The sequence below is a fragment of the Cornus florida genome, unplaced genomic scaffold, assembly GCF_030987335.1.
Source record: "Cornus florida cultivar Cherokee Brave unplaced genomic scaffold, ASM3098733v1 CherokeeBrave_3.0.0_Hap2_Chr03, whole genome shotgun sequence".
Classification (NCBI taxonomy): Eukaryota; Viridiplantae; Streptophyta; class Magnoliopsida; order Cornales; family Cornaceae; genus Cornus; species Cornus florida.
The window spans coordinates 17,159,148-17,185,418 of record NW_026775573.1 but is presented as its reverse complement, the minus strand read 5'-3'; the positions used below and the strand labels follow the sequence as shown (position 1 = coordinate 17,185,418).

The window sequence follows — 26,271 nt, the reverse complement described above, 5'->3', positions numbered from 1 at the left end:
TGAAGATTTACATATTTGTGAGGTGACATCTGTTGAATGTCATATTCATTTTTATACGTATAAATTCGTTGAATGCGGTACAATAATAAATCACAGTTCAGTTGTCTAGTTACTTTCTTCTTCATTCCTTTACTACCTTGATCAGTATTTCCGGCACTGCTTCAATATATACTTTGGTGGTACTATCTAATCAATACAGATGCCATTTTCAACCTGATGTTGTGTTAGCTTTGATCCGTAACAATAAGATTTAGGGCAAATTACACAAAACACCCTCAAGCTTTTCATCTTCTGCATTCAGATAGAACTTGGGGTGATATATTGGTCAACTACCACTCTAATTTTATTGACTTGACACACTATCTCCTTATGCATGTTAAAAGTCAAAATAGTGAGAGGTTAAAAAAGATTTGGACAAAAATAACCTTGACTAAATTATTCATTCATTAAACTGATTATTATTTTAATTGACAAAAAGTGACACACTTGTATCAACAATATAACTGGGGTCCTCTTCTCTTTCCATCAGTCTGTGTCTAGCGCTCTCTCACTATTTCTAAATTCCATTGCTTGCCACTGTCGTCGTGAACCTTCTTCTGTGAGCTTTCTAGTGTTTCTAAGAAAGAAAACACTGAAATAAAAGTGCTTGTACATCAAATTCGTAATACTATGTATACAGACCAGATTTGAAATATGGATTCAGATTGGAATCAATGGAACTCAACTTTCTCATAGTTTATTTTACTACTCCATGTTCAATAAGATGACATCGACGACAAGAGAATTATTCCAGTCGGAATCCATTGATTTCGGTGAGAAACCAGAATTAAAATATTGAGTCCAGCCGAATCCAATGAATTGACAATTGCTCGGTCTTGTAATGCTCCCTGGGCGATGGCGATCTCACAGTGTTTCTTGCACTGCTTGCCGGTAATATGAACTCTAAGAAAAAGAGAGGGAAAAACAAAAAAAATAAATAAAATATTTTCTATGAGTACAAAATTACATAATTGTATTAACTTACAAACATAAGAAGAGTAATAAATAGGGTTATTCTTGTCAAAAACCCCACATATATATATACACACACAAGAGGGAAGAAAGAAAAGAAGTCCCAACTAGATCTTTTGAGGGGTAAAAACGTAACTTAATACTACACAATCTTTTCTAATTTTTTCATCATAAACAAATGGCTTAATTATAAGGTCAAAAATGTAAATTTACACCTATCCATTATACTCAAACGGTCAACATGGAGCTTTTTGTATTATTGCTCCAACTTCTATTTTGAATGCACCAGATGAAAAGCTTGAGGGTGTTTTGTGTAATTTGCCCTAAGATTTATAGAAAATGATGTTAATTTGCCTTCTATTTTGCATGTAAAAAAAAACACTAATTATCTTTACTGATACTTTTTCATGTCCACATCACCATTTTGATCAATTTTATTTTTTCGAAATTATGAGACTTTGACTCCATTAAATAGTAAATATGGATTATTAATACCATTTATATATAATAATTCATTTATTTAAAACAAACATTAAAATTAAAAATAAACTACACACCACTAGTACCATTAGCCGTGTGGACTCCAGTAACTCCAGGACTCTCATTGAGTACGTGTATACTTGATAATAACGGGTATACATATGCTTAGGCTCTTAGCCACACCTTTCTCACCTCACTCCTAAAAAATGAAGACATTTATTTTTCCTTGTTACGAACTTAGGTTTTTGCTACCAAGCCTCCAACCTCTCAGACCAAGACTCCTACCATCACAAAGCCGCCTCCAACCTCTACAACCAAGCCTCGTACCATCATTTTGTGATGGTACAGACATTGCCCAAATCGTTTTGTCAGATAAACAATGGGAAATGTGTAAATGCCCAAAACAACTTCACATTGCATGGGATGTGGCCAGCTGCTTCCAACGGGCAACTAGTGATGAATTCCAACGTTATACCGATTTATGGGCGGTTGAATAATAATGTGGTAAGCTTTTCATTAGTTTTTGGTCTGATTCTATTTATCATGCATTGATAATATATACATACACTTTTTGGGGTAAAGCTCAAGAGCAAAACTTCATGCCCAAATCGGACAATATCATACCATGTGGTTGGGTGAGTCGTTACAGAACTCCACTTTGCACAGTGTGGGAGATTGGGCTATAATAATCTCGGAAGAGTTTGGCCGACTCTCATTCGTGGAGGGAGCAATCGCACTTTCTGGACTCACGAGTGGAACAAACATGGGATTTGTTCAATCTCAACTCTCAACCCCTCACAGTACTTCCAGTCGGCCATTGCTCAAAGGGATAAAATCGACCTTCTCCGGGTTCTCCAAGCTGCCCGTTACCAAATAATTCCCAACGACAGCTGCCGTTACAGCAGATCAGAGATCGAGAATGCTGTGAGACAATGGATCGGAGGAGGAGCCCGGGCTTATGTTTCATGCGTCCGCCAACCCACCATGACTTACCTTCTCTATGAGATATATATATATTTGTCTCGATTCCAATATGGCACATTATATCCACCCTTGTCCACCACGAAGCTTACTGAGCAAGTACCAGTGCCCTTCAAACGCACGAAATATCTTATTTCCCGAGTATTAATAATGTGGTAGGAAGTTAGATGGCTTTGTTTAGGCTTGCTGACTCTGTTGTAAGGGGTTGTTTGTTTTCTCGATCTCGACTATGGTTTGTTGGTTTTGCTGCTGTTGTTTTGCATGTCTGCATTTATATACAGAGGAGTGTCATCCACAGTCGCACTTTTTATTGGCTGAAAAATCAATTATAGAAGATATAATTAATGCGTCTTTTCCTATTTTATTGGAAATATGAAATTTTTACTTTTAGAACCAAATTATCTTTTTATATTTATTCTTTCTTTTCTATCCTACTTCCATGTACACCTATATAATCTTTGATTCTTTTTTGGCTAACATACCTTATTATTTCCTCTCTTTTCTTTTTTTTTTTTCCAAATGTTTTTAACTATTTATATACTCGGGTTTCTTACTCTTTCTCCCCTCTATTCTCTAGATCCACATTAAAGAGAGAGAAAAAAAAAATCTTGTGTAGATTGTTTCTTTCCTTTTCTTTTTTTTTTTTCTATTTTTTTTTTCAATTATTTTCTTTTCTTTGTTCACACACATATATAGTAATTTACTGTCAAGGGCAAAACTAATTAAGGCCTAGAGGGGGCACGTGCCCCCTCACCTTGCTCCAACTTACTATATAGAGGTACATATTTTTGCTATATACATATATTTATATGGAAATTTTAAATAGTGCCCCCTTCTTCTAATTTCCTTTTGAAAAAAAAAAGTTACATATATTCCTATTTTTGAAGTATGCCATATATTTTTCTTTTTCTAATTTTTATTTCCTTTTTCAAAAAAATTCTTTTTTTCAATTATGTATAATTATGTATTTTTCTATTTTTTCACTTATTTCTTTTTATCGATAACATTTGTGATTGTATTTAATTAAAATATTATTAATTAATCTTTTGATTCTTATATTTGTAACTATATTTTTTTTACACTACGTATTTAGCATATTATTTTACAACTATTTTTTTCTTGATTGCCTTTTGATTTTAAAAAATTATAATTCGTATTTGTCATATTTATTGATTTATTTGTTTCACATATTAATTAAAACTCAAATTTTATAATATTACTTCAAATTTTCCAATAAAAAATCCATCCAAGTGAACATATGGTTAAAATATATGTAACAAACAAAAGAAAGAAAGAGGAAATAATATAAAAGGGTAATTTGGTCCTATAAATTGAAATTTCATAGTTCCAATAAAATAGAAAAAAACGCAATATCAGAATAAAGAGGGTTTTTTTTTTACTGTAATTTTCCCTAATTCAAAAGGGCAAACCATCGGAAGCCCAAAAGCAAAAAAAGCAGGCCCAACCAGCCCAAAGTTTTACTGTACAGAATACAAAAATGGAGTTGGGTAAATGGGCTTTAGCACTTATTTTAAAAGTGATAAAAACACATTATATTAGCTGGGTTGGGCTGTATTTTACATGTTAATAAAATGATTTATTGAGCCTAGAGCTCATAGGGTAAGCTTATACTTAAAATTTTAACTACATTATTTATCATTTTCACGATTTCAAAACGACTCCCAACAAACAAGCCGGGTAGAGAAATGTTTGAGCTTGATTAGATTAATAAATAAATATAAGATTTTTGTTTGAACTAAACAAACGAACACAAACTAAGCGTTTGTGAAATCAAACCCGAATTGTTCATCAAATGCTCAGTTCATTTATCATACTTTGTAATTTTTTTATGAGAGCCTTTATATGCATTTCTGTTTGTTTAATGAAACTCAAAAAGAGTTCGGTTTTAGTTAGAGAAAATCAGGATCAACCTAGTGAGTAATTGTAACGGGTGGGCACTTATCCATTTACCCAAAAGCTCGAACTGTTAGGTAAGGCTTCATACCCACTCATTTATACCCAATCTCTTTCCCATCCGATTCCGATGTGGGACAAAATAACCCTTGTTACATTCTCCCCCACCCAAACTCGCAACGCCCTCGTTGCGGTTGGGCCACCCTGCCTACCCGGGTGGACTCACCCGGACGCCTTCCGAGACGGGCGCTTGGCGTGGCACCGGATCAAGGATTAGGTTTGGCTCTGATACCAACTGTAACGGGTGGGTACTTGCCCATTTACCCAAAAGCTCGAACTGTTAGGTAAGGCTGCATACCCACCCATTTATACCCAATCTTTTTCCCATTCGATTCCGATGTGGGACAAAATGACCCTTGTTACAGTAATCTATTGGTAATTCTTTGTAGAAAGGAGCACATCTAGCTAGGCACGTTGTCACGGGCCTAGAGATTTGGCGCAGCGGCACGGCCCGTGCGGCACCAAGGCGTTGCTTCAGCTCGCGCAAGCGCCCTGGTCAGCCACCACGACCTGCCCTCCCAAGGATACATGCTGACTGGTTTCGGCCTGCCATGGCCTCGTCAGGGGAACGGCTCCAGCTCCCGACCAGTTTGTGCAGGGATGGCCAACTCCCTTCTTCATAGTCAAGTCCACGACCAGCGACAAGCACCTCGAACTGAACCGAGTCGACCTGCCTGAACTCTGAAGAGGTACCATCCTGTGCTCCTGCACGCCCCTTCCCTGGAACCATTCCCAGTCAAACTCTGCTCTTTGCCAACCAGCATGCGTGTCTTCCATACTCCAAGCGTCTTAGGAATCACTTCGTGACATTCTCCCCCACCCAAATCCTGCGACGTCCTCGTCGCAGTGCGGCGCTTCACTACTGCGTCCACTCCCTTCCAAAGTCTGCCTCCATGCGGTATGCTCGCCTTCCCACCATCGCTTCCTTGTGCAGCTCCCTGCACTGCACTCGCCCAATGATAGGCCTCGGACCAAGGGGACGTCCACTCCTCAAGGACGTGACTCTTCTCCGTCATGCCGCCTCCGCGACATCCCGAGCAAGCAATGGCCTTCTGCCGACTTGATGCTCGCCCTTCACCATGGTTTGCATCACCCAAGGACTAAGCACGAACTTTGGTGCGCGCGGCCCTCCGGCCCTTCAATGCGCAACTTCAACGGACGCCTCTTCCTGGGGAGATGGAGGCTCTCCCCCCCAACTGCATTGATTCCTCCACATCGACGCAACTTCAATGCACCGTCTTCATTCTCTGACCCCTCCCGGACCGACAAGGGGGCACCCCACCGTGCTTTACCCCAAGTCCTGCTCTGATACCATTTGTCACGGGCCTAGAGATTTGGCGCAGCGGCACGGCCCGTGCGGCACCAAGGCGTTGCTTCAGCTCGCGCAAGCGCCCTGGTCAGCCACCACGACCTGCCCTCCCAAGGATACATGCTGACTGATTTCGGCCTGCCATGGCCTCGTCAGGGGAACGGCTCCAGCTCCCGACCAGTTTGTGCAGGGATGGCCAACTCCCTTCTTCATAGTCAAGTCCACGACCAGCGACAAGCACCTCGAACTGAACCGAGTCGACCTGCCTGAACTCTGAAGAGGTACCATCCTGTGCTCCTGCACGCCCCTTCCCTGGAACCATTCCCAGTCAAACTCTGCTCTTTGCCAACCAGCATGCGTGTCTTCCATACTCCAAGCGTCTTAGGAATCACTTCGTGACAACGTGCCCCAATTACTTAGACCAATTAGCAAATTCAGTTTTAATTAAAGGCGATGATCTGTTCCCTTATGATCATGAACAGTCTTAGTTTCCGTTGGTCCACATATTAACCATAGATTTTGATGATCTTAGTTGGTGGAGTGATATCAAAGACATCAAAGTTATGTACGGGAGTATGGAGTTGGTGCATTGTAATTCGAATAGTAGAAAATTAGTCCAAAGTTTAAACAAAATTTCTTCTAATTTTACTTTTAAGCCATCGATTTAGAAATACACTTAGGCTTAGTTCATCTTAATAGAATTAGAGTCTTGGAATTAGAATTGATAAAATTAGAGAAAATTTTAGTTCAAATTTGAGAGTTACTTTTTTCCAATTCCACAAATTTCAATTTCAAATCTTCAATTTCATGCAACCAAACGCAGTCTAAATGTATTTTTAAATAATTATCAAGACTTTTGTAACCAGCATTTCTTTTACCTTCCAAAGTGGATATTAAAAATTCAGAGTCTCCAAAACAATAAAGTGGTGTTTGTGTTTCTTGTAAATAAAATACAAAATTTAAATACTCACTAGTCATTTATTACAAAAGTCCTTAAATTTTCCGTAAGTTGAAATTTTGATACATTGTCATTTGAGAAAGCACAGATCTGATATGGAATAAAATAGGGGTGGGCAAAAAATCTGCCAATCCGCGAACCTGATCCGATCTGTACGGATCGGATAGGATTACCAGACCCACAGATCGGTGACAGATTCTAAAAAATTGAATCCGTAGTCTACGGATCGGATCACGGATTAGGCAGTCAAAAATTCGATCCGATCCGTGGCAATCCGTGGGTAATCCGTAATATATATATATATATAATATAATATTAGTATATAGCAACTCTATTCGTGGCAATCCGTATGCCACATACCTGACGTTTTTTATTTTTTATTTTTTTGGGTAAGTATTTACTGATAGTCTACGGTTTGAGGAGATTCATGGAGATTGTTCTGCAACTCCTTTTTTTTTCACTGCACTGCTAGTATGCTACTTCCTTTTTTTTTTTCACTTCACTGCTACTTTTGCTCTCCTTTTTTTATTTCACTTCACTGGCATCACTGCTACTGTTATGTAATATTGGCATAGTCTTACTGGTTTTTCGGATAATTTGGATAACTATTATCCTCTTGGTTATGCAATATTTTATAATTTGATTATTCGTGTTATTATGCATTTAAATTGGGTTAATCTATGTTCTATTTTACACTTCTGTAATTAAATATCAAATTGGTAAAAAATTAAAAATAGACTAATTTAGAAAATTTAGTCCGCGGATTGGATCCGATCCGATCCCTGGACTAACGGATTGATGGCGGATTCAAAATTCTCCAATCCGTTGTGAGCGGATCGGATTAGGAATGATGCCTAATCCGATCCGATCCGATCCGATCCGTGGCCACTCCTAAAATAAAAGTACAATACAATATGGACACACAATAAGACAAAATCTAAAAAAAAAAAAAATGACAGAATTATGATAGGGATACCTAAAAAAATTATATTTTAAAAATTAATATTTTCTCATTTGATTGGTGTTATCATGAATTAAATTACTAATTTGAAACTTAAAGTTAAAAGTTTATTTTTTGTTTTTAAACTTAACTCATAATATATGTTAAAATTACTCTAAAATCACAATATTCAAAGAACAGCATTAAGAGAAGTTTAAAATTACTCAGTTGTGAAATATTTCAAACCATGTACAATCAGACAAAACCAAAAGAAAAAAATACAAAAAATAAAAATTAAGAGATTAGCTTTAATTGGGTTGGGCTTACTTCTTTTGTTTCTGAGAAAAATTCACGAGCCTAAGTTTTAAATTAGTGAATGCCCACTTGAGGCCCAAAATACAATACCAACCTAAACCCAGACCAGAGGTTTCATTTTTTAGGTATAATATATATTTTTTATTTTTATTATTCTACAACGGTCTAGGTCTGATTTTTAATTTTCGTTAGATTTTAATAAAAGTGTTTCAAATAGTGTATAACCAGATAAAAAATTCAAAATCAAAATTTAAGACATTAGATTTGTCAACATGTATCTGTACCTCATGACTAAAAAAATAATAAAATAAATGTGTCCGCATTTTCTATATTATTGCTTTGGATTAATCATATCTAATTTTTATTTTTATTTTTAAATTTTTTTTTAACTGCTGCTACCGGTGGTCCGGTACATCCCTTTCTTTTTCTCCGTGGATGCGATTCAATTTTATCCAATCCTATCTTTGTAGAGAACGAGGATTTGGCAATAGAAAGCAAATTATTGAATCATATTATCATATAGGGTCAAAATTGCCAATAGAGATCAGTTTATATCTGAAGAACATGTAATATTTGACAGCTAACATGATTCCATCCCGAATGTAAGTTCGCTTAATCACTTAATTATATCGATTCGAATTAACATGATAATTAAACGTGGTCTATTTAACTTATCAATTTATTTATAACTAAATTAATTAAATGTATCATATAAAAATAACCCTTCAATTTATTTATAACTAGATTAATTAAATGTATCATATAAAAATAACCCTTAAACGTGTTGAATAAATATATCACGTTCATATAAAAAATAATTGTGTCTTTTTATGTTCAATGTGTTATATCACTATCAAGTCTTGACTTATTTATGTAATATTGTATTATTCTTATAATAATGGTGTCACGTTTTTGTTAAATTTCCTTGATATAAAAGATAATCATACCGTATTTGTATGGATCCATATAACAATATACTTATACTACACGATACAAACACCGCCAATACGAATACCGCGACTCCTAAATTCTGAAGTTAAATGATGTTTCCAAGGCCATGTTGAATTAAATAACCATAGCCACCACCAAACAAAAAAAAACATAAAAATTGAGTGTCGTATGGTTGCTTCGTTCAGTTCCTTGACTTTAGTAATATCACTTTATCCGTTTAACACTAAAGAGGAGTGGAAAAGCTTAGAGAGATAAAATAGAGAGAGGAGCGAGAGAGGGATGGCAATGGACTCTGATTATGGAGCTTTCATGGAGAAATTGATTCTCCAACCAAGCTCTTCATCTCAGGAGCTTCCATTGAATGGCCTCACCTTTGCCGTTAAAGATATGTGAGTTACTTCATTTTCAGCTCTTATCAAATTATATGATTCAATTAATTCAATTCTGTGATTTATCTCATAATTGCACTGTTTAATTTTTTTGGATCTCACTATAATCATTTTTTCTGTATGATTCCAAGCTCATACACCAATATCACGAAATGGGTACTCCTTTTCTTTTTTAGATTACGAATATATGAACTATACATGTAATAATAATCTCATTTAGCATGATTGAACTATTTTTTCTTACAATATTTGAAGATTATCAATCTTTTCCACTTATTTTATTTTATTTTATTTTATTTTATCTGTTCCTGTTAGGAATGAAAAGATATGAAGTGGGTTAACCCCTTTTTTTCGGTTTCTGCTCATATATAAATTTCATTCATTGGTTTTAATATTTGTGTGTAGTTAATTTATGTGTGTTATCTATTTTAATGTGAACTTTGGAAGCAGATTTGATGTGGATGGATATGTGACTGGGTTCGGAAATCCGGATTGGGCACGGACTCATGAGGCTGCTACGACAACAGCTCCGGCAGTGTTGGCCGTCTTAAGTGGAGGTGCCACATGTGTGGGAAAAACTGTAATGGATGAAATGGCAAAGAGGTTAGGGTCAAAGACCCAATTTTGTTACATTCCCTTTTTCTTAAGAACTTATAATCTTGTTTGATGGGGCATTTGGATAACATTATTGTGCATTCTGAAGTTTGTGTTTATATATGACTAGTGTGACAAATTTCACAACCTTCAAAAACTGTCACAAATTAATTTTTATCGATTATTAATTTTAATATATTGAACACAATCTGATCATATTTTTTTATAGCTAATGAATCTACTTTGAAGTTTGAACTTCCAAAATCTCCTTAAAAGGCATATGAGAGATGAGTACATTGGTAAATGCTCGTTCTGCAAAGGAAAGCGGGATTCAGTTTTAGCAATCACTTTTTGCTAAATAATGCTGGAGTTTAGGTTTAAATGCAATTCACCCCTCCAAACACCCTGAAGAGGTGAAACTCGAATTTGATAATGGCCTTTTACCCTAACCGATATTATTGATAATCACTATAGATGCAAATGTATTTTAGTAATTCATACTAATTTTTAATTTATTTTCTGTTTTTTTTTTCCTCCCACCAAGTTGTTTCAATGTTTGTTTAGAAAATTGTGAACATAAGGTTGGGGACAGTTGTTAAAGTTAATCTAAATTAAATTTTGTGGTTGTGGAAGATCATAATCATGATGAAAATGAGGAGAATCAATGTACAGGAGAATGGGTTAGAAAGTTCGCCAGGGTTTGAGAAATTGCCCAAAACACAACCAAATGGGGATCATACTCGTGGCTGACTAACATAGAACAGAAATTTTGATCAAGAGAAAATGTATAAGGATGGAGAATCATGTAGTGATTCCTAAATATGCTGGTCATGTTTTTGCATCTTACAAGCCATGAGTCATTGGAGTTGATTTAGGTTAGATTAGAAGATATGAGAACTGCCATACCTATAAGTGATCAACAATTCAGGTTCTCTCTGTTCTGATAATGATAGCATAAGAAGTAGAGGATGATCTGCCCAAATAAATCACAGGCAGGATCAAGGTTGTTTTGGATTTCGACCTTAATATGACATATTCGTTGCCGATATGGCTGACAAAAATCATGAGAATGATGATTTTGACAACTCCAAAGAATATTATTAATATGAAAATTCTGAGCCTATGATTTGCAAGAAAAATTGGAAGAAATTAGTGGAAAACTCAACTACTCAAGCAAGGGTTGAAAAGTGAATTACAGTGCAGTTGAGAAATAGTTTTTGCTTGTTTTAAATTCCTCATTTTTTTTATTATTATTATTATTATTATTTTGTAGCGCAATAGTTCCTGTTTGCTCTTTCATTAGTGATTTTCTTTAAAAAAAATGATTCAGGTCCTTGCCAAACCCCCACCTACAAGGTGTTCTAATTTGGATATGTATCTGATGGAGTCTACATCTTACGCAGAGTGCACAAAAAAAAAAAAAAAACAAAAAAACAAAAAAAAAAATGACACTGATAGAACAAGATAATGGCACTTAACGGAGAGGCATTTAGAATTTTTACATGAAATTGAAGCAGTGCCATTTTTCTATTTGTTATGCTCTTGGTTTTTTTTCCTATTCATTATCTAAATGGATCTTTTTTCTTTTTTCCTTCAATAGCATCTAATGATCATTTGATCAAGCTTGCATCTGGTAAAACTGAATTCTGTTTAAGATTCTTATGAAAGGGATCACTTGATTTTGAATTGTCCTTTGCTCCTTTGTAGTGACCTCAATTGTTTTCTTAATCCATTCCAAATATTGCTTTTTGTGCATTCAAATTGGGATTCCAGCAGCTTATGAGGTGCTTTAGGCCCTCGCCCAGTTCTTCTTGCATATTCTTGTAAGTTAAATAAAGAAGTTTATTTTCATTTTGCAGTATAAATGGAGAAAACAAACATTACGGGACACCAATCAATCCATGTGCACCAGATCGTATCCCTGGAGGATCTTCTAGTGGATCTGCAGTTGCAGTCGGTGCAATGCTTGCAGATTTCTCCCTGGGTGAGGGTTTTCATTACTGGATAACTTTGGTGGTTTTTAGTAGATCCTTCTGTAATTGAACAAAAAGGTCCCATCTATTGCAGGTACTGACACTGGAGGAAGTGTAAGAGTTCCTGCAGCATTCTGTGGGATTTTGGGGTTTCGCCCTTCTCATGGTGCTGTTTCAACTACTGGAGTTATTCCTATGGCACAGAGTTTTGACACAGTAGGTGAGGAACCATCTGGATGATGAAATTATAATCAGCTGCATGGCTTTTACAATTTTTTTTTTTTTTATTTAGTGGGAATTCAGCTCTGCCTAGAAAAGCCTATATGCAATATATGAGCCATTTAATGTTCATTTAGGTGCAATGGTTGAAAAATATTCAAATATCTTGGAACTGAAAAAGTGAACCTTTCTTGTAAAAATTGTAATTTAACAGGTCGAATGGGTGGATTTTCCTTTTCTTTTTTCTTTCTTTTTTTTTTTTTTTTTTGAAAAGGGTTACCTTTAAATCTAGCAGGAAGAACAATAATATATTTTTCAAACATTTTGGCTGCCTGGAGGCTTACTGGACTAACTAAATTTAGACTATATCAAGTGGAGGAATGCTACAGTCACTATCCAGCAATACCTCTCTCTGACACACACACACACACACAGTTGTGGTGACATGAAGCTTTATAATTTTAAGTTTCAAGTCATTCTTTTTAACACAGCAGTTCTTTTCCAGGGTGGTTTGCTAGGGATCCTGTGATCCTGAATCGAGTTGGACGGGTACTATTACAATTTCCTGTCCTGGATCCTGTGAAACCTAGTCATATTATTATTCCGGAAGATTGTTTCAAGCTTCTAAGCATTCCAATTGACCGTGTGACTAAGGTTCTTGTGCAATCAGTTGAGAAGTTATATGGGGGTAAGTGGTTGATTTTATCATTGTGCTGCCAGTTGACATTCGGAGTTTATGCACCAGATAGAAACAATTATCTGATATCGATTTCTTTTTTCCTGAATTATCTGATATTGATATTTATTTTTTCCATTACATGTTTGTACACCAACCCACCTTTAAGAATGACATTAATATAGGAGTATGTGAATCTTATAAAAGGAAAAGGTAAACAGTGATAGCAATTGCTAAGAAGTTAACCCCCTTTTTCCCCCTGGTAGTATGCTATATAAGATAGACTCATCTCAAATGCATATTCAATATTTGTGGATCTACCTTACTTCGTTTGTGGCACAGGTCATATGGTAAAATATGCAAATCTTGGGAATTATGTTAAGGACAAAGTTCCAAGTTTGAAGCATTTTGAAGGAACTGAAACTCAAGATTATAATATACCATCCCTGGTAGCTCTTTCAAATGCCACGAGGTTGCTTCAAAGGTGCAGATGATAGAACAAAATTTTTAATTTGCTTGGATGTTATGCTGATTAAGCTTTTGGCTTGTATGATATATATATATATATATATATATATATATATATATATATATATTAGTCAGTCTTAGCGTCTAACAAGATGCTTTTTCTTCTCATGTTGACTTCTAAATCAATTACCTTTTCAAGTGTAGGAATGAATTCAAAAATAATCATGGTGAATGGGTCAGTACAGTAAAACCTGATTTAGGTCCAGGAATAGCCGACAGGGTATGGGAAGCCGTTAGGACAACAGACGCGCATATTGATGTCTGCTACACTGTGAAGACTGAATTGCGTGCTGCTCTCGCTGATCTCCTAGGGGTACTCTCTCTCTCTCTCTCTAGTAATGTCTCAGAAGATAAAAACTTTAATTTTGAAGTAATTTCACATTTTAAGATGGAATTCTGGGTTTCATTTTTTAAAGTTGGTTTGAGCTTATGGGTAACAAGAGGCCAATGTAGTTGTGGATGCTGTGGCTAATATTGGACATTCTGTAGCAGAGTATCAATATTAGGAAAGACAGATTTCCTATTCATTATGTAGTGAAAATATAATTAGGAGTTTCAGGTTTGGCTTTTCCTTATATTGTTCGTTGCTAGTGCTTTCTATTTTGCCATTTGATTGTCTTCTCAAGAATCTTATGTATATATATGTAGAATCGCCTGTTTTTCTATGCTGCTAATCTGAACACCATATCTTTTTTATTTTTTATTTTTTATTTTTATTTTTTTATTGAATAAGTGCAAGAAACACCCATTTATCCAAAATTGGACTTCGACGTTCCACCTTATCATGTTTAAGCTACCTACCATTGGTGTCTAGACACCAGAGTAGTCTTACAAAAGAAGGCACCTCCTTCGCGAGGTTATTAAAGATGAGATTTATGCATAGAAGTAGAGATTATATCATAGGTTATAACTTCTGCAGTGGAATATTTGTCCTCTTCATACAGTTAATCATAATCGCTGTGATTTGAAAGTGAATGAGATGATTCGATTTGTCATTGATTTTCTTCCCTAAAATTTTCAAGTTTCTGTGAATGGTTTAATAAACATATCGTCACTGCCCTGAATGTTCTTTTTTCTTTTTCTAATATTACTGTCCATACTCTTACAACTTGATTGAAGTACGAAAATGTAAAGCACAACTTAATGAGTCATTTGTTCTAAATTTTACCCCTTGGTATGCTTTTTGGAATATAATCATATAGGATTTTGGCATCCTCGCAATACCTACAGTTGCTAGTCCCCCGCCAAAACTACAAACAGAGGCAACTACCCTGGAAACATATCGTACCCGGGCTTTTAGCTTGTTGTCCATTGCTGGAGTATCTGGATTTTGCCAGGTTCTCTCTCTCTCCATACTTGATTACCATAAAAGTAGTACTTCGCTGCTCTCTGTCTCTCTCTCTCTACTCCATAGTTGATTACCATAAAAGCAGTAATTAACCGCTTCTGAAAATTGTTCAATCTACAGGTGAGCATACCATTAGGGATGTATGATAATCTTCCTGTGGCCGTTTCCTTGTTGGCAAAACACGGTTCGGATGGGTTCCTACTGAATGTTGTTGAGACACTATATGGCACTCTCAAAGAACAGGTCGAAATTGCTGAGAATTGAATTACTAAATTTGGCATCGTCATTATGTATATTTGTAAGTTCCGCATCTTGCTACAAGAAATTAAGATTGGCAAAGTTTTTTGTTTTTTTTCCTTCCATGTTTTACATTTTATTGCTCCTTCACACCATTATCTTCATCATTTCTTTCATTTAAGTAGGCCAACACTGCATTGGTTTTATTTCCACGCTGCCTTATGCAGAACCATATAACTCCAGCTAAATGGAATTGGTTCTGAGGCCAAAAGATCTTTAATTTGGTTGCTATTTCAGTGTTCAATTGATATAATATTATTTCATTGGCGGATATGAACTTGACAAGTCTTTGACTGATAAGAGTTTCAAATTCAACATTTGAGATGAAAAAGCACTCGCAATAATCTGACTTGGGACCTGATTATTGCTGCAAACTAAAGCTGCTAAGTGCTAACGATTGCACATTTTATAATATGATGATTACAACTTTGTATAATTGTACATGTAAACATTTTTCCTCAGTTAGTGACTAGGGAGCTAATTTAGGCATAGAACATTCAAAGTCACTAATGCCATGTTTGGTTGCTGAGAAAAACATGAGTTTAAATCTAGAACCTCATCACAATCTCTCAGAGCCCAAACACTTTTTCATATCTGTTCCATACAGGCAAAAATTATGATTTTACATCATTTTCCTTGTGTCGAACATGGCCATGTCTGATAGGTGCCACTGTATGCTTTATAAAATTATGATTTTAGATCATGTTATACTGTATTTTAACTGTGGCCGGCCCGGGATAAAGGCAAGGATGATGATGACTGTAATTTTAACTGTCTTGTAGGAACTGGAATCAGGAAGCAGAGTTTGTGTTAAACAAGACCAATTGCTCTGTTTTTTTTCCCCGGCAATTTGCTACTATTATATTGTGATTCCATCAGTGGAGTTTATATATATATATATATATAAAAGTAAATCTATACATACACAGATGTCCCCACTGGAGCATGAATCCTAAACATCCCCTTTGGATAGGAAATGGCTATCAACGGTGAGTCACTGTACTATAAAGTATGCATGACATGGGGTGAAAAAGAATTGATTTTTTCATCCTGCGTCCTGGAAAATGTAGTCCCCAAGTGTTCTGTAAAGCAAAGGAAGAAAAAGTCATATTTTCCATGGAAACAAACAAGCACAGTGGTCATGTAACATGACAAGTTATTATAAAGGATTGTGGTCAACTAAACTTGTTGGTGTCAATGACTGTGGGCTAAGAAATAAGTTGAATAAAAAGACTTTTTCTTTAAACAATTACCATGTCACCTACCCTGAAAAGGACTTAATGGGGGACACAATTGTCAAGGGAACTTAGCATTTCAGATTCAGTCTTATGAAATTATATTGAAGTAATATATTGCTATTTTCTTTCAGAGAAAGTGGCTATTCCAAGCACCCTCTCTTTGAACAAGAATCTCCATCCCCCCAAAAATAAAATAAATAAAAGGAAAAATCAATTTTTGATTCATGTACTTTTAAAAATATATATATATATATATATATAAATAATGATAAGAGTGAAGTTGTTGAACTTTCACAAACTGGACTCTACTCATTTGCAACCATAATAATTGACACCATTAAGAACAAAGGCAAAAGAGTCATCAAAGTGGCCATTTTCATTTGACACTCACACTGAAGACTATGGACAAAGACTAATAAGTCATAGTAAGAATTCACAATTAAAATTAATAATATTTAATAACATTGATTTTTTTTTTTTTTACTTTTCCATGTAGGAAGTACGTTTTGTTGTTTGTGTAGTCTCTGGTTGGTTTATGTGGTTTGTTTTCCATGTACTTCTGTTGTGTGGCGTTTGCTTTAAATATTACTAATATATAAAATAATCTGCAAGCTTAATAAGTAGCTGGTGCAATATTTTTCCATGTCCTCATCTCTAAGCAGATATATAGAATATCACGGTAACACCACACCAGCTGAGAACTCGGGAGTCTTAATGGAGGTACGCGATAGCCTTACAATCGCCTTCTAAGACCATATCATGTAACCCCACTCCTAGAGCCAGCAGTTTCAACCCTTCTCTGAAAAGAGAGAGCCTCACTTTCAGAGCTAGCAGTTTCAAGTTCCAACAATAAAAAATGCAGCAACTACCAATCCTTGCGGGCTTTTTCGAGTTTGGAGTCTATTTGTACTTCAACCATCTGGACTTGGTATCTTACTTGACATATATATATATATATATATTTATATATATATATATATATATATAGCAACTGGTAAAGGCGTGCCTGAAAAACAAGCAGCCCCTTCCCCAGCTTCCTTAGAAGACTTATCAAATGCAGCATCTACATTGGGTTTCAATTTACGATTTATATGTGTAACTATCATGAATTACATCAATTCACTTATTTGACTCGTTATATCAAAAATGAAATCACTAATTTAAAATTTAGAATTAAATATTTGTTGTTTGATATATAAATTTTATATTATATTTTTAATTAATCATAATGTATTTTAAAATACATTAAAATCACATTATTCCAATAAGATTATTAACAAAATACAAAACTACTCAATTTTGTCCTTAAAGATTTTATTTTTTATTTTTTTATTTTTGACGAGGGAGTAGATGAGAAGGCTCGAACTTGACTCCCAAGCACCGATTGGATGGGGGATGCCCTACCACCAGGCTATTAAGGCCTTAAAAGTGTTTCAAACTTGTTGGATTTGAATTCCACAAGAAAAAATATATATAAAATATAATATAATTTGTCTCAGTCGGCAGTTTCCTAGATTGTTGCTTGTCATAGATCATATGCAAATTTTTTTTTTTTTTTTTTATTACAATTTCTTTTTCTCTGTGGATGTGATTCAATTTGTTTATCCAATCCTTACCTTCGTAGACGACGAGGATTGGCTGAATCAGATTACAATTGGGCCAAAATTGCCAATAGAGTGAATCAGTGTATCCGAACGAAAAGGTGTTGCCAAGGCAATATGAAACGAAGTCGTATAGATGCTTCTCTAGACTCTAGTAATGATCACTCCATCAGTTCAACGCTAGAGCCAAGTGGAAAACGTAGAGAGTGAGAGAGAGAGAGAGAGAGGAGGGGGGATGGCAAGGGACTCTGATTATGGAGCTTTCATGGAAAAATTTATTCTACAGCCAAGCTCTTCATCTCAGGAGCTTCCATTGAATGGCCTGACCTTTGCCATAAAAGACATGTGAGTTCTTAGCAAATATGATTCAATTAATTCAATTTTGTGATTTCCCTCATAATTTCACTCTTTAATTTTTGCGAATAATAATTTTTTTTCCCTCATAAGTTCTTAGCAAATATGATTCAATTAATATGTGAACTATATATGTTATAATGTCTTGGTTAGCGTATTGAACTCATTTTCTTACACTATTTTCATGATTATTGATCAATTCCAATTTTTTTTTTTTTTTTTTTTATTGGTTCTTGTTAGGAATTAGTGAAAGATATGAAGTGGGTTAACCAGTTTTTGTCTGTTTCCAATTCATAAATCAATTTCATTCATTGGTTTTAGTATTCTTTTCTAGTTTTATGTGTGTGTTAATTGTTATCCCTTTTGATTTGAACTTTGGAAGCAGATTTGATGTGGATGGATACGTGACTGGGTTTGGAAATCCGGATTGGGCACGGACTCATGTGGCTGCTACAACAACAGCTCCGGCCGTGTTGGCCATCTTAAGGGGAGGTGCCACATGTGTGGGAAAAACTGTAATGGATGAAATGGCATACAGGTTAGAGTCAAAGACGCAATTGTATTACATACCCATTTTCTTATGAATTTAATCTTGTTTGATGGGGCATTTGGATAACATTATTGGGCATTCTAAACTTTGTGTTTACATATGAGATATCCACCAGTATGACAAATTTCACAACTTTAAAAAATGGCACGAATTGAATTTTATTGATTATTCTGTTCAATATGTTGAACACAATCTGGTCACGTAATTTATTGCTAAGGAATGGATTTTAGACTTCTCAAAATCACCTTAAAAAGCATATAAGAGACAAGTACATTGGTAAATTCTCGTGCTGCAATGGTAGGCAGGATTCTGTTTGAGCAATCACTTTGTGCTAAATAGTGGTGGTGGTTAGGTTTGAATGCAATTCACCCCTCCAAAGGTGAAACACGAATTTGATGATGGCCTTTTAAGAGAGATGATCTGATAATCACTAAAATTGCATATGTATTGAATTACTAAAATTTCAATTTATTTGTAGTTTTTTTTTTTTCTCCCACCAAGTTGTTTCAATTTTTGTAGTTACTTGCTTTACAATTTAACCCTTTATAACAGAAAAAAGAAATGAATATTATGAACTAATTCATTGTAGGACATCCTAAATTCCAGATAAAATAAACCCAAATTTGTCAAATTTGTTAACAGCTGTCAAATTGCTTTAGCTTCTAGCATGTCAAATATAAAATGAGAGCATCCATGTTAACATTTATTTATTTATTTTACCAGGTACTTCTTGGCAATGAAATGTGTTTGTTTATATATATATATATATATTGTATTTTATTTTGATGGTATTAGAGAAATGACTGTCACTATAATATGTTTTTGTCAATCAGATGACTTGGCTGTATTGTTGGTAAAATTTAAAGGGCTACGCTCCATTACTATAGTTAAATTCATAAATATATATTCTCTTCAGGAAAGATTTAAAATTCTCTATTTCAAAAATTGTATGGTTGGTACAGGATGTTTTTCTGTCTACATCCAAAAGAGTGGTGCATGATGCGTTTGTTTGTAATTCAAAGAGGCATGGGAGGAAAGGCCTTAAACTACATGGGTCCAGAAAAGCTTGTAGAAGTAGTAGAAAATAATGAACATAACGTTGGGGACTGTTTTAAAAGTTAATCTAAATTAAATTTTGTGGTCGCGGAAGATCATAATCATGATAACAATGAGGAGAATCAGTGTACAGGATTATGGGTTAGAAAGTGTACCTGAGTTTGAGAAATTTCCCAAAGCCCAACCAAATGGGGATCATACTCGTGGTTGACTAACATAAAAGGAGAGAAAATTTGATCAAGAGAAAATGTTTAATAATGATGCTGGAGAATCAGGTAGTGATTCCTAATTATGCTGGTCACGTTTTCACATCTTACAAGGCTATGAGTCATAGGCGTTGATTTAGGTTAGATTAGAAAATATGAGAAATTCCATACCTATAAGTGATCAAAAATTGAGGTTCTCTCTGTTCTGATAATGATAGCATAAGCTATAGAGCATGATCGGCCCAAATAAATCACAAGCAGGATCAATGTTCTTTTGAATTTCAGGCTTAATAACCTATTAGTTGCCAATATGGTTGACTAAAAGAATTTTTTTTTTTTTGAAAATTTTGAGCATGTGGTTTGCAAGAAGAATTGGAAGAAAGTAGTGGAAAGCTCAACTACTCAAGCAAGGGTTGAACAGTGAGTTACAGTGAAGTTGAGAAATAGTTTTTGCTTGTTTAAAATTCCTCAATTTTTTTTTTGTGCCCTTCCAAGGTCTAATCTGGGGAAGATGGGATAGTTCCTGTCTGCCTTGTAATTAGTGCTTTTCTTTAATAAATTAATTCAGGTCATCAACAAACCTCCACCGGCAAGGTGTTTTAATTTGGGGAAAAAAAATGACACTGATAGAACAAGATAATGCCACTTACCGGGGAGGTATTCAGAGGATCTTCAATAAAATTGAAGCAGTGCCATTTTCAATTTGTTCTGCTCTTGGTCTTTTTCCCTATTCGTTATCTAAATGGATCTTCTTTTTTATTTATTTATAGCATCTAATGATCAATTTATCAAGGTCGCATCTAGTAAAACTGAATGCCGTTTATGATTCTTAGGAAAGGGATCACTTGATTTTGTCTTTTCCTTTTCTCCTTTGTTGTGACCTGAAATGTTTTCTTAATCCATTCCAAATAATGATTTTTGTGCATTCAAATTGGGATTCCAGCAGCTTATGTGGTGCTTTAGGCCCTTACCTAGTTCTTCTTGCATATACTTGTAAGTCGAATAAAAAAATTTATTTTCATTGTGCAGTATAGATGGAGAACACAAACATTACGGGACACCAACCAATCCATGCGCACCAGATCGTATCCCTGGAGGATCTTCTAGTGGATCTGCAGTTGCAGTTGGTGCAATGCTTGTAGATTTCTCCCTGGGTGCGCTTTTTCATTCCTCGATACCTTTTGGTGGTTTTTAGTAGATCCTTCTGCATATGAACAAAAGGGTCCCGTATATTGCAGGTACTGACACCGGAGGAAGTGTAAGAGTTCCTGCGGCATTTTGTGGGATTTTGGGGTTTCGCCCTTCTCATGGTGCTGTTTCAACTACTGGAGTTATTCCTATGGCACAGAGTTTTGATACCGTAGGTGAGGAATCATCTGGATGATGAAATGATAATCAGCTGCATGGTTTTTACAATTATTGTTATTTAGTGGGAAGCTCTGCCTCGAAAAAGCCTAAGTGCAATATATGGGCCAATTAATGTTCATTTAGCTGCAATGGTTGAAAAATATTCAATTATATTGGAACCAAAAAGTGATATTTTTCTTGTTAAAATTGTAATATAACTGGTCGAGTGGGTGGGTTCTGCATTTCTTTTAAAAGTGTTACTTTTAAATCTCGCTGGAAGAACAAGAATAAATTTTCAAACATTTTGGGGGCCTGGAGGCTTACTGGATTAACTGAAATCAGACAATATCATGTTGAGGAATGCTTTAGAACACTCACTATCCAGCAATACCTCTCTCTCTCTCTCTCTCTCTCTCACACACACACACACACACGTTGCACAGCAACACACTCTCTACAATCATTTGATGGTTCATGATGTGTTCTTATGGCCACACGGTTCCACTTAACATTTGTTTATATCATAGCTGTGATGACATAAAGCTTCATAACTTAATTTTCAAGTCATTCTTTTAACACAGAGTTCTTTTCCAGGGTGGTTTGCTAGGGATCCTGTGATCTGAATTGAGTTGGACGGGTACTATTACAATTGCCTGTCCTTGATCCTGTGAAACCTAGTCATATTATTATTCCAGAAGATTGTTTCAAGCTTCTAAGCATTCCAATTGATCGTGTGACTAAGGTTCTTGTGCAATCAGTAGAGAAGTTATATGGGGGTAAGTGGGTTGATTATATGACTGTGCTATTAGTCAAGTTCTGCTAGTTGATATGTGGAGTTTACACATCAGAGAGAAACAATGATCTCATATCAATTTCCATTACATGTTAGCACACCAATCCACCTGTAAGAATGAAATCTTTAAAAAGTACTCGAATTTGTAAAAAGAACAATTGCGAAGAAGTTAACCCCCCTCCCCCCCTTTCCCCCCTGGAAGCATGCTATATAATATAGACTCATCTCACATGCATATTCAATATTCTTGGATCTACCTTACTTCGTTCGTGACACAGGTCACATGGTCAAATATGCAAATCTTGGGAATTATGTTAAGGACAAAGTTCCAAGTTTGAAGCATTTTGAAGGAATTGAAACTCAAGAATATAATATAACATCCCTGGTAGCTCTTTCAAATGCGATGAGGTTGCTTCAAAGGTGCAGATCATGAACAAAAATTTTAATTTGTTTGAATGTTGTGCTGATTAAGTTTTTGGCTTGTATGCCTTTTTTTTTTTTTAATTTTATTTTATATCAGTCAGTCTTAGCATCTGAAAAGATGCTTTTTCTTCTCTTGTCAACTTCTAAATCAATTACCTTTTCAAGTGTAGGATTGAATTCAAAAAGAATCATGGTGAATGGGTCAGTACGGTAAAACCTGATTTTGGACCAGGAATAGCAGAACGGATATGGGAAGCTGTTAGGACAACAGATGCACATATTGATGTCTGCTACTCTGTGAAGACTGAATTTCGTGCTGCTCTCGCTGAGCTCCTAGGGGTACTCTCTCTCTCTCTCTCTCTCTCTGTGTGGCAATGTCTCAGAAGATAGCAATTTTAATCTTGAAGTAATTTCAAATTTTAAGAAGGAATTCTGGTTTAATTTTTATATAGTTTTGATACGCATTCTACCTGACGCATTATCTAAAGTTGTTTTGGGCTTATCATGGGTAACGAGAGGCCAATGTAGTTGTGGATGCTGTGGCTAATATTAAACATTCTACAGCAGAGAGTATCAACATTAGGAAGACAGATTTCCTATTCATTTAGGTAGTGAAAATATATTTTGGAGCTTGGCTTTTCCTTATATTGTTCCTTGCTAGCGTCTTTTTATTTTCCAATTGATTGTCTTCTAAAGAATCTCAACCTATATATATATATGTAGAATCACCTGTTATGCATCTATATTCTATGCTGCTAATCTGAACGCCATATCTTTTCTTCTTTGTGGCTTTTTTTTTTTACTTAATAAGTGCAAGAAAACCCATTTTATCCCAAACTGGACTTCAACGTTCCACCTTTGGTTTGGCAGCGGAGGAGTTACATGCAAGCTACCTGCCAATGGTGTCTAGACACCAGATCACTCTTACGATAGAAGACACCTCCTTCGTGAGATTATTAAAGATTAGATTTATGCATAGAAGTAGAGATTGTCGTATCGTAGGTTATAACTTCTGCAGAAAAAATACTTGTCCTCTGTGTACAGTTTATAATACTCTCTGTGATTTAAAATTGAATAAGATGATTTGATTTGTTTTGTTTGTGATCCATTGATTTTCTTCCCTAAATTTTTCAAGTATATGTGAATGGCTGGACAAACATATCGTCTCAGCCTTGAAAATTCCCATCAGATTAATTTTAGGGAGGAACAATCCTCTTGGAACTGCTGCTGCACTTGTCCTTTTTTACTTTTCCTAACATATTAGTTGTTCTTTTTTCCTTTTTCTTATATGACTATGTCCACATACTCTTGCAACTTGCTTGAAGTGTTGTAAGACAACTTAATGAATCATTTGTTCTAAATTTTCCCACTTGGTATGCTTTTCGGAATATAATCATATAGGAGTTCGGCATCCTTGCAATACCTACAGTTGTTAGTCCCCCGCCAAAACTACAAACAGAGGCAACTACCCTGGAAACATGTGGTGCCAGGGCTTTTAGCTTGTTGTCCATTGCTGGAGTATCTGGATTTTGCCAGGTTCTCTCTCTCTCTCTCTTTCCATACTTGATTACCATAGAAGTAGTATTTGCCGCTCTCTGTCTTTCTCTACTCCATACTTGATTACCATAGAAGTAGTATTTGCCGCTCTCTGTCTTTCTCTACTCCATACTTGATTACCATAGAAGTAGTAATTTGCCGCTTCTGAAAATTGTTCAATCTACAGGTGAGCATACCATTAGGGATGTATGATAATCTTCCTGTGGCCGTTTCCTTGTTGGCAAAGCATGGTTCGGATGGGTTCCTACTGAATGTTGTTGAGACACTATATGGCACTCTCAAAGAACTGGTCGAAATTGCTGAGAATTGACTTACCTTCTGTATGATATATATATATAATATGTCTCGATTCCAATATGGCACATTATATCCGCCCTTGTCCACGACCAAGCTTACTGAAGAAGTACCAGTGCCCGCCTGCAAACGCCATACAACGAAATATCATATTTCCCAAGTATTAATGTGGTAGGAACTTAGGTGCTGTTTATTTTATCGATCTCTACCATGGTTTGTTGGTTTTGCTGTTGTTTTCCATGTCTGTATATATATATATATATATATATATATATATATATATATATATACGTGTGGCCCTTTGCTTTGTCATTACTCTTGCTTTAAATATTAATATGTAGTATATAAAATAATAAGCAGCCTTAATTACTATTCCTTGTGCAATATTTTGGGTTTGGAAAGTTTATGGTTTGCAATATTAATCTGGTATCAGTAGCCAAGCGGACTTCTCTTATATATGATCGGATACGAAAATGATACGATATATTTTGCAAACCAAACCACCCAAGGATGGATGGATGTTTCTTGGTGGTGATTTTGGACTCCAATATCAGAATACAAAATGGGCTTCAGCACTTATTTTAAAAGCAATAAAAACACATTATATTAGCTGGGCTGGGCTGGATTATACATCCTAATGAAATGATTTAATGAGCCTAGTGCACATATGTCAAGTGTAACAAAGGTCATTTGTTCTATATTAGATTCGGATAGGAAAGTGATTGGGTATAAATTAGTGGGTATACAATATTACCTAAAAACTTAAACTTTTGAGTAAATGGGAAAGTTACACCCGTTACAATTTTGTATTTTCATGTTCCTAACTTTGACTTTGTTTGGGCCTTCCTCTGCCCCCGTCTTAGTACTCTAGTCTTGGGTTCTTCCATCTAGTACACTTTTTAATTCGTCTCATATTTAATTTTTAAAATTATAATTTTATTTTTTTATTTTTGATAATCCAGAACTCCCTTAGGCAGGGCCCTTCGGACTCACCCCCAGGGTACCAAACTGGGGATACTGCAACCGGTTCCACAACTACAGTACCAGGTTAATCGACGAAACTAGAAGGCTAAGTAGAGGACTCGAACACTGGCCTCCTGTGTGCTAGGCCCAAGCCCCACCATCACTGCTAGCCCGCCGGGGACATTATAATTCTATTTTTCTTTCCTTATTTTCAACCATTTTTAAAAAAATATATATTTTTAATTTTATTTAAGCACGAAAAAATATGAAAAATATTTCTATCTGTTTTTATTGTCCCTCTGCTATATATATAGCAAACCAAACAGGGTTTTGTGACTGTGTGATGATTAATATGCCAGCAATCTTCTAATTTTCAATTGCTCAATTGCTATGCAGTTTGGATGGATCTAATGAAGAAATGTGGCTTGAATGTGTTGATCAATGGGAGCTTCAAGGCGTGTGCTTTAGACGAAGAATATATTTACTTTGTTGTGCAGTTAGTTTCTCTTCTGTTAATGATGATTTCTTTTTCAGTTGTTCCACCTCCTGCAGTCCAGTTGTTCATCAGCATTATGGGATCACTCTTTTCTGTTCAATTTAAAGTAGTTGTTTCGCTAGTTGCGCGCTTTGATCTATTAGGGTGGCTTGCGGCAGTTTGTATTTGTTGTTTTTGGTTGGAGTATGCCCAAAAAAAAAAAAACAAAGAATCAAACAGTGCAAACTTGTTTGATGATCTTAGAAAATAGGATTGCAAAAGAAAATGATAGGAAAAGTAAGACGGTAATATTTGAGTCTCAGCTAATCACTCAATCCAACCCTATAACACACTAATAACCTAATAATTATAGTAGAGGGACAATGAAAACAGATAGAAATATTTTTCATATTTTCTCGTGCTTAAATAAAATTATATATATATATATATATATATACTGTTGGGCTGTTA

At 35.4% G+C, this 26,271-nt stretch overlaps 2 protein-coding genes across 3 annotated transcripts; both read left to right on the top strand.

Moving 5' to 3' along the window:
- Window positions 1-9,073: 9,073 nt before the first annotated feature.
- Window positions 9,074-16,192, top strand: LOC132299721 (amidase 1-like). The gene is made up of 10 exons (XM_059796506.1): window positions 9,074-9,308; window positions 9,759-9,911; window positions 11,762-11,886; window positions 11,970-12,095; window positions 12,600-12,782; window positions 13,113-13,254; window positions 13,443-13,611; window positions 14,501-14,635; window positions 14,767-14,944; window positions 15,726-16,192. The coding sequence occupies exons 1-9, from the start codon at window positions 9,199-9,201 to the stop codon at window positions 14,908-14,910; spliced, it is 1,287 nt and encodes a 428-aa protein (XP_059652489.1). The 5' UTR covers window positions 9,074-9,198; the 3' UTR covers window positions 14,911-14,944; window positions 15,726-16,192.
- Window positions 16,193-17,876: 1,684 nt separating this feature from the next.
- LOC132299722 (amidase 1-like) lies at window positions 17,877-24,734 on the top strand. 2 transcript variants are annotated; one of them, XM_059796507.1, is made up of 8 exons: window positions 17,880-18,127; window positions 18,522-18,674; window positions 20,978-21,102; window positions 21,187-21,312; window positions 22,367-22,508; window positions 22,682-22,850; window positions 23,913-24,047; window positions 24,235-24,734. In XM_059796507.1, the coding sequence occupies exons 1-8, from the start codon at window positions 18,018-18,020 to the stop codon at window positions 24,376-24,378; spliced, it is 1,104 nt and encodes a 367-aa protein (XP_059652490.1). In that variant the 5' UTR covers window positions 17,880-18,017; the 3' UTR covers window positions 24,379-24,734. The 2 variants fall into 2 exon arrangements, with proteins under 2 accessions (XP_059652491.1, XP_059652490.1); XM_059796508.1 differs by lacking the exon at window positions 24,235-24,734 and having other exon boundaries at window positions 17,877-18,127; window positions 23,323-24,043.
- The last annotated feature ends 1,537 nt before the right edge of the window (window positions 24,735-26,271 follow it).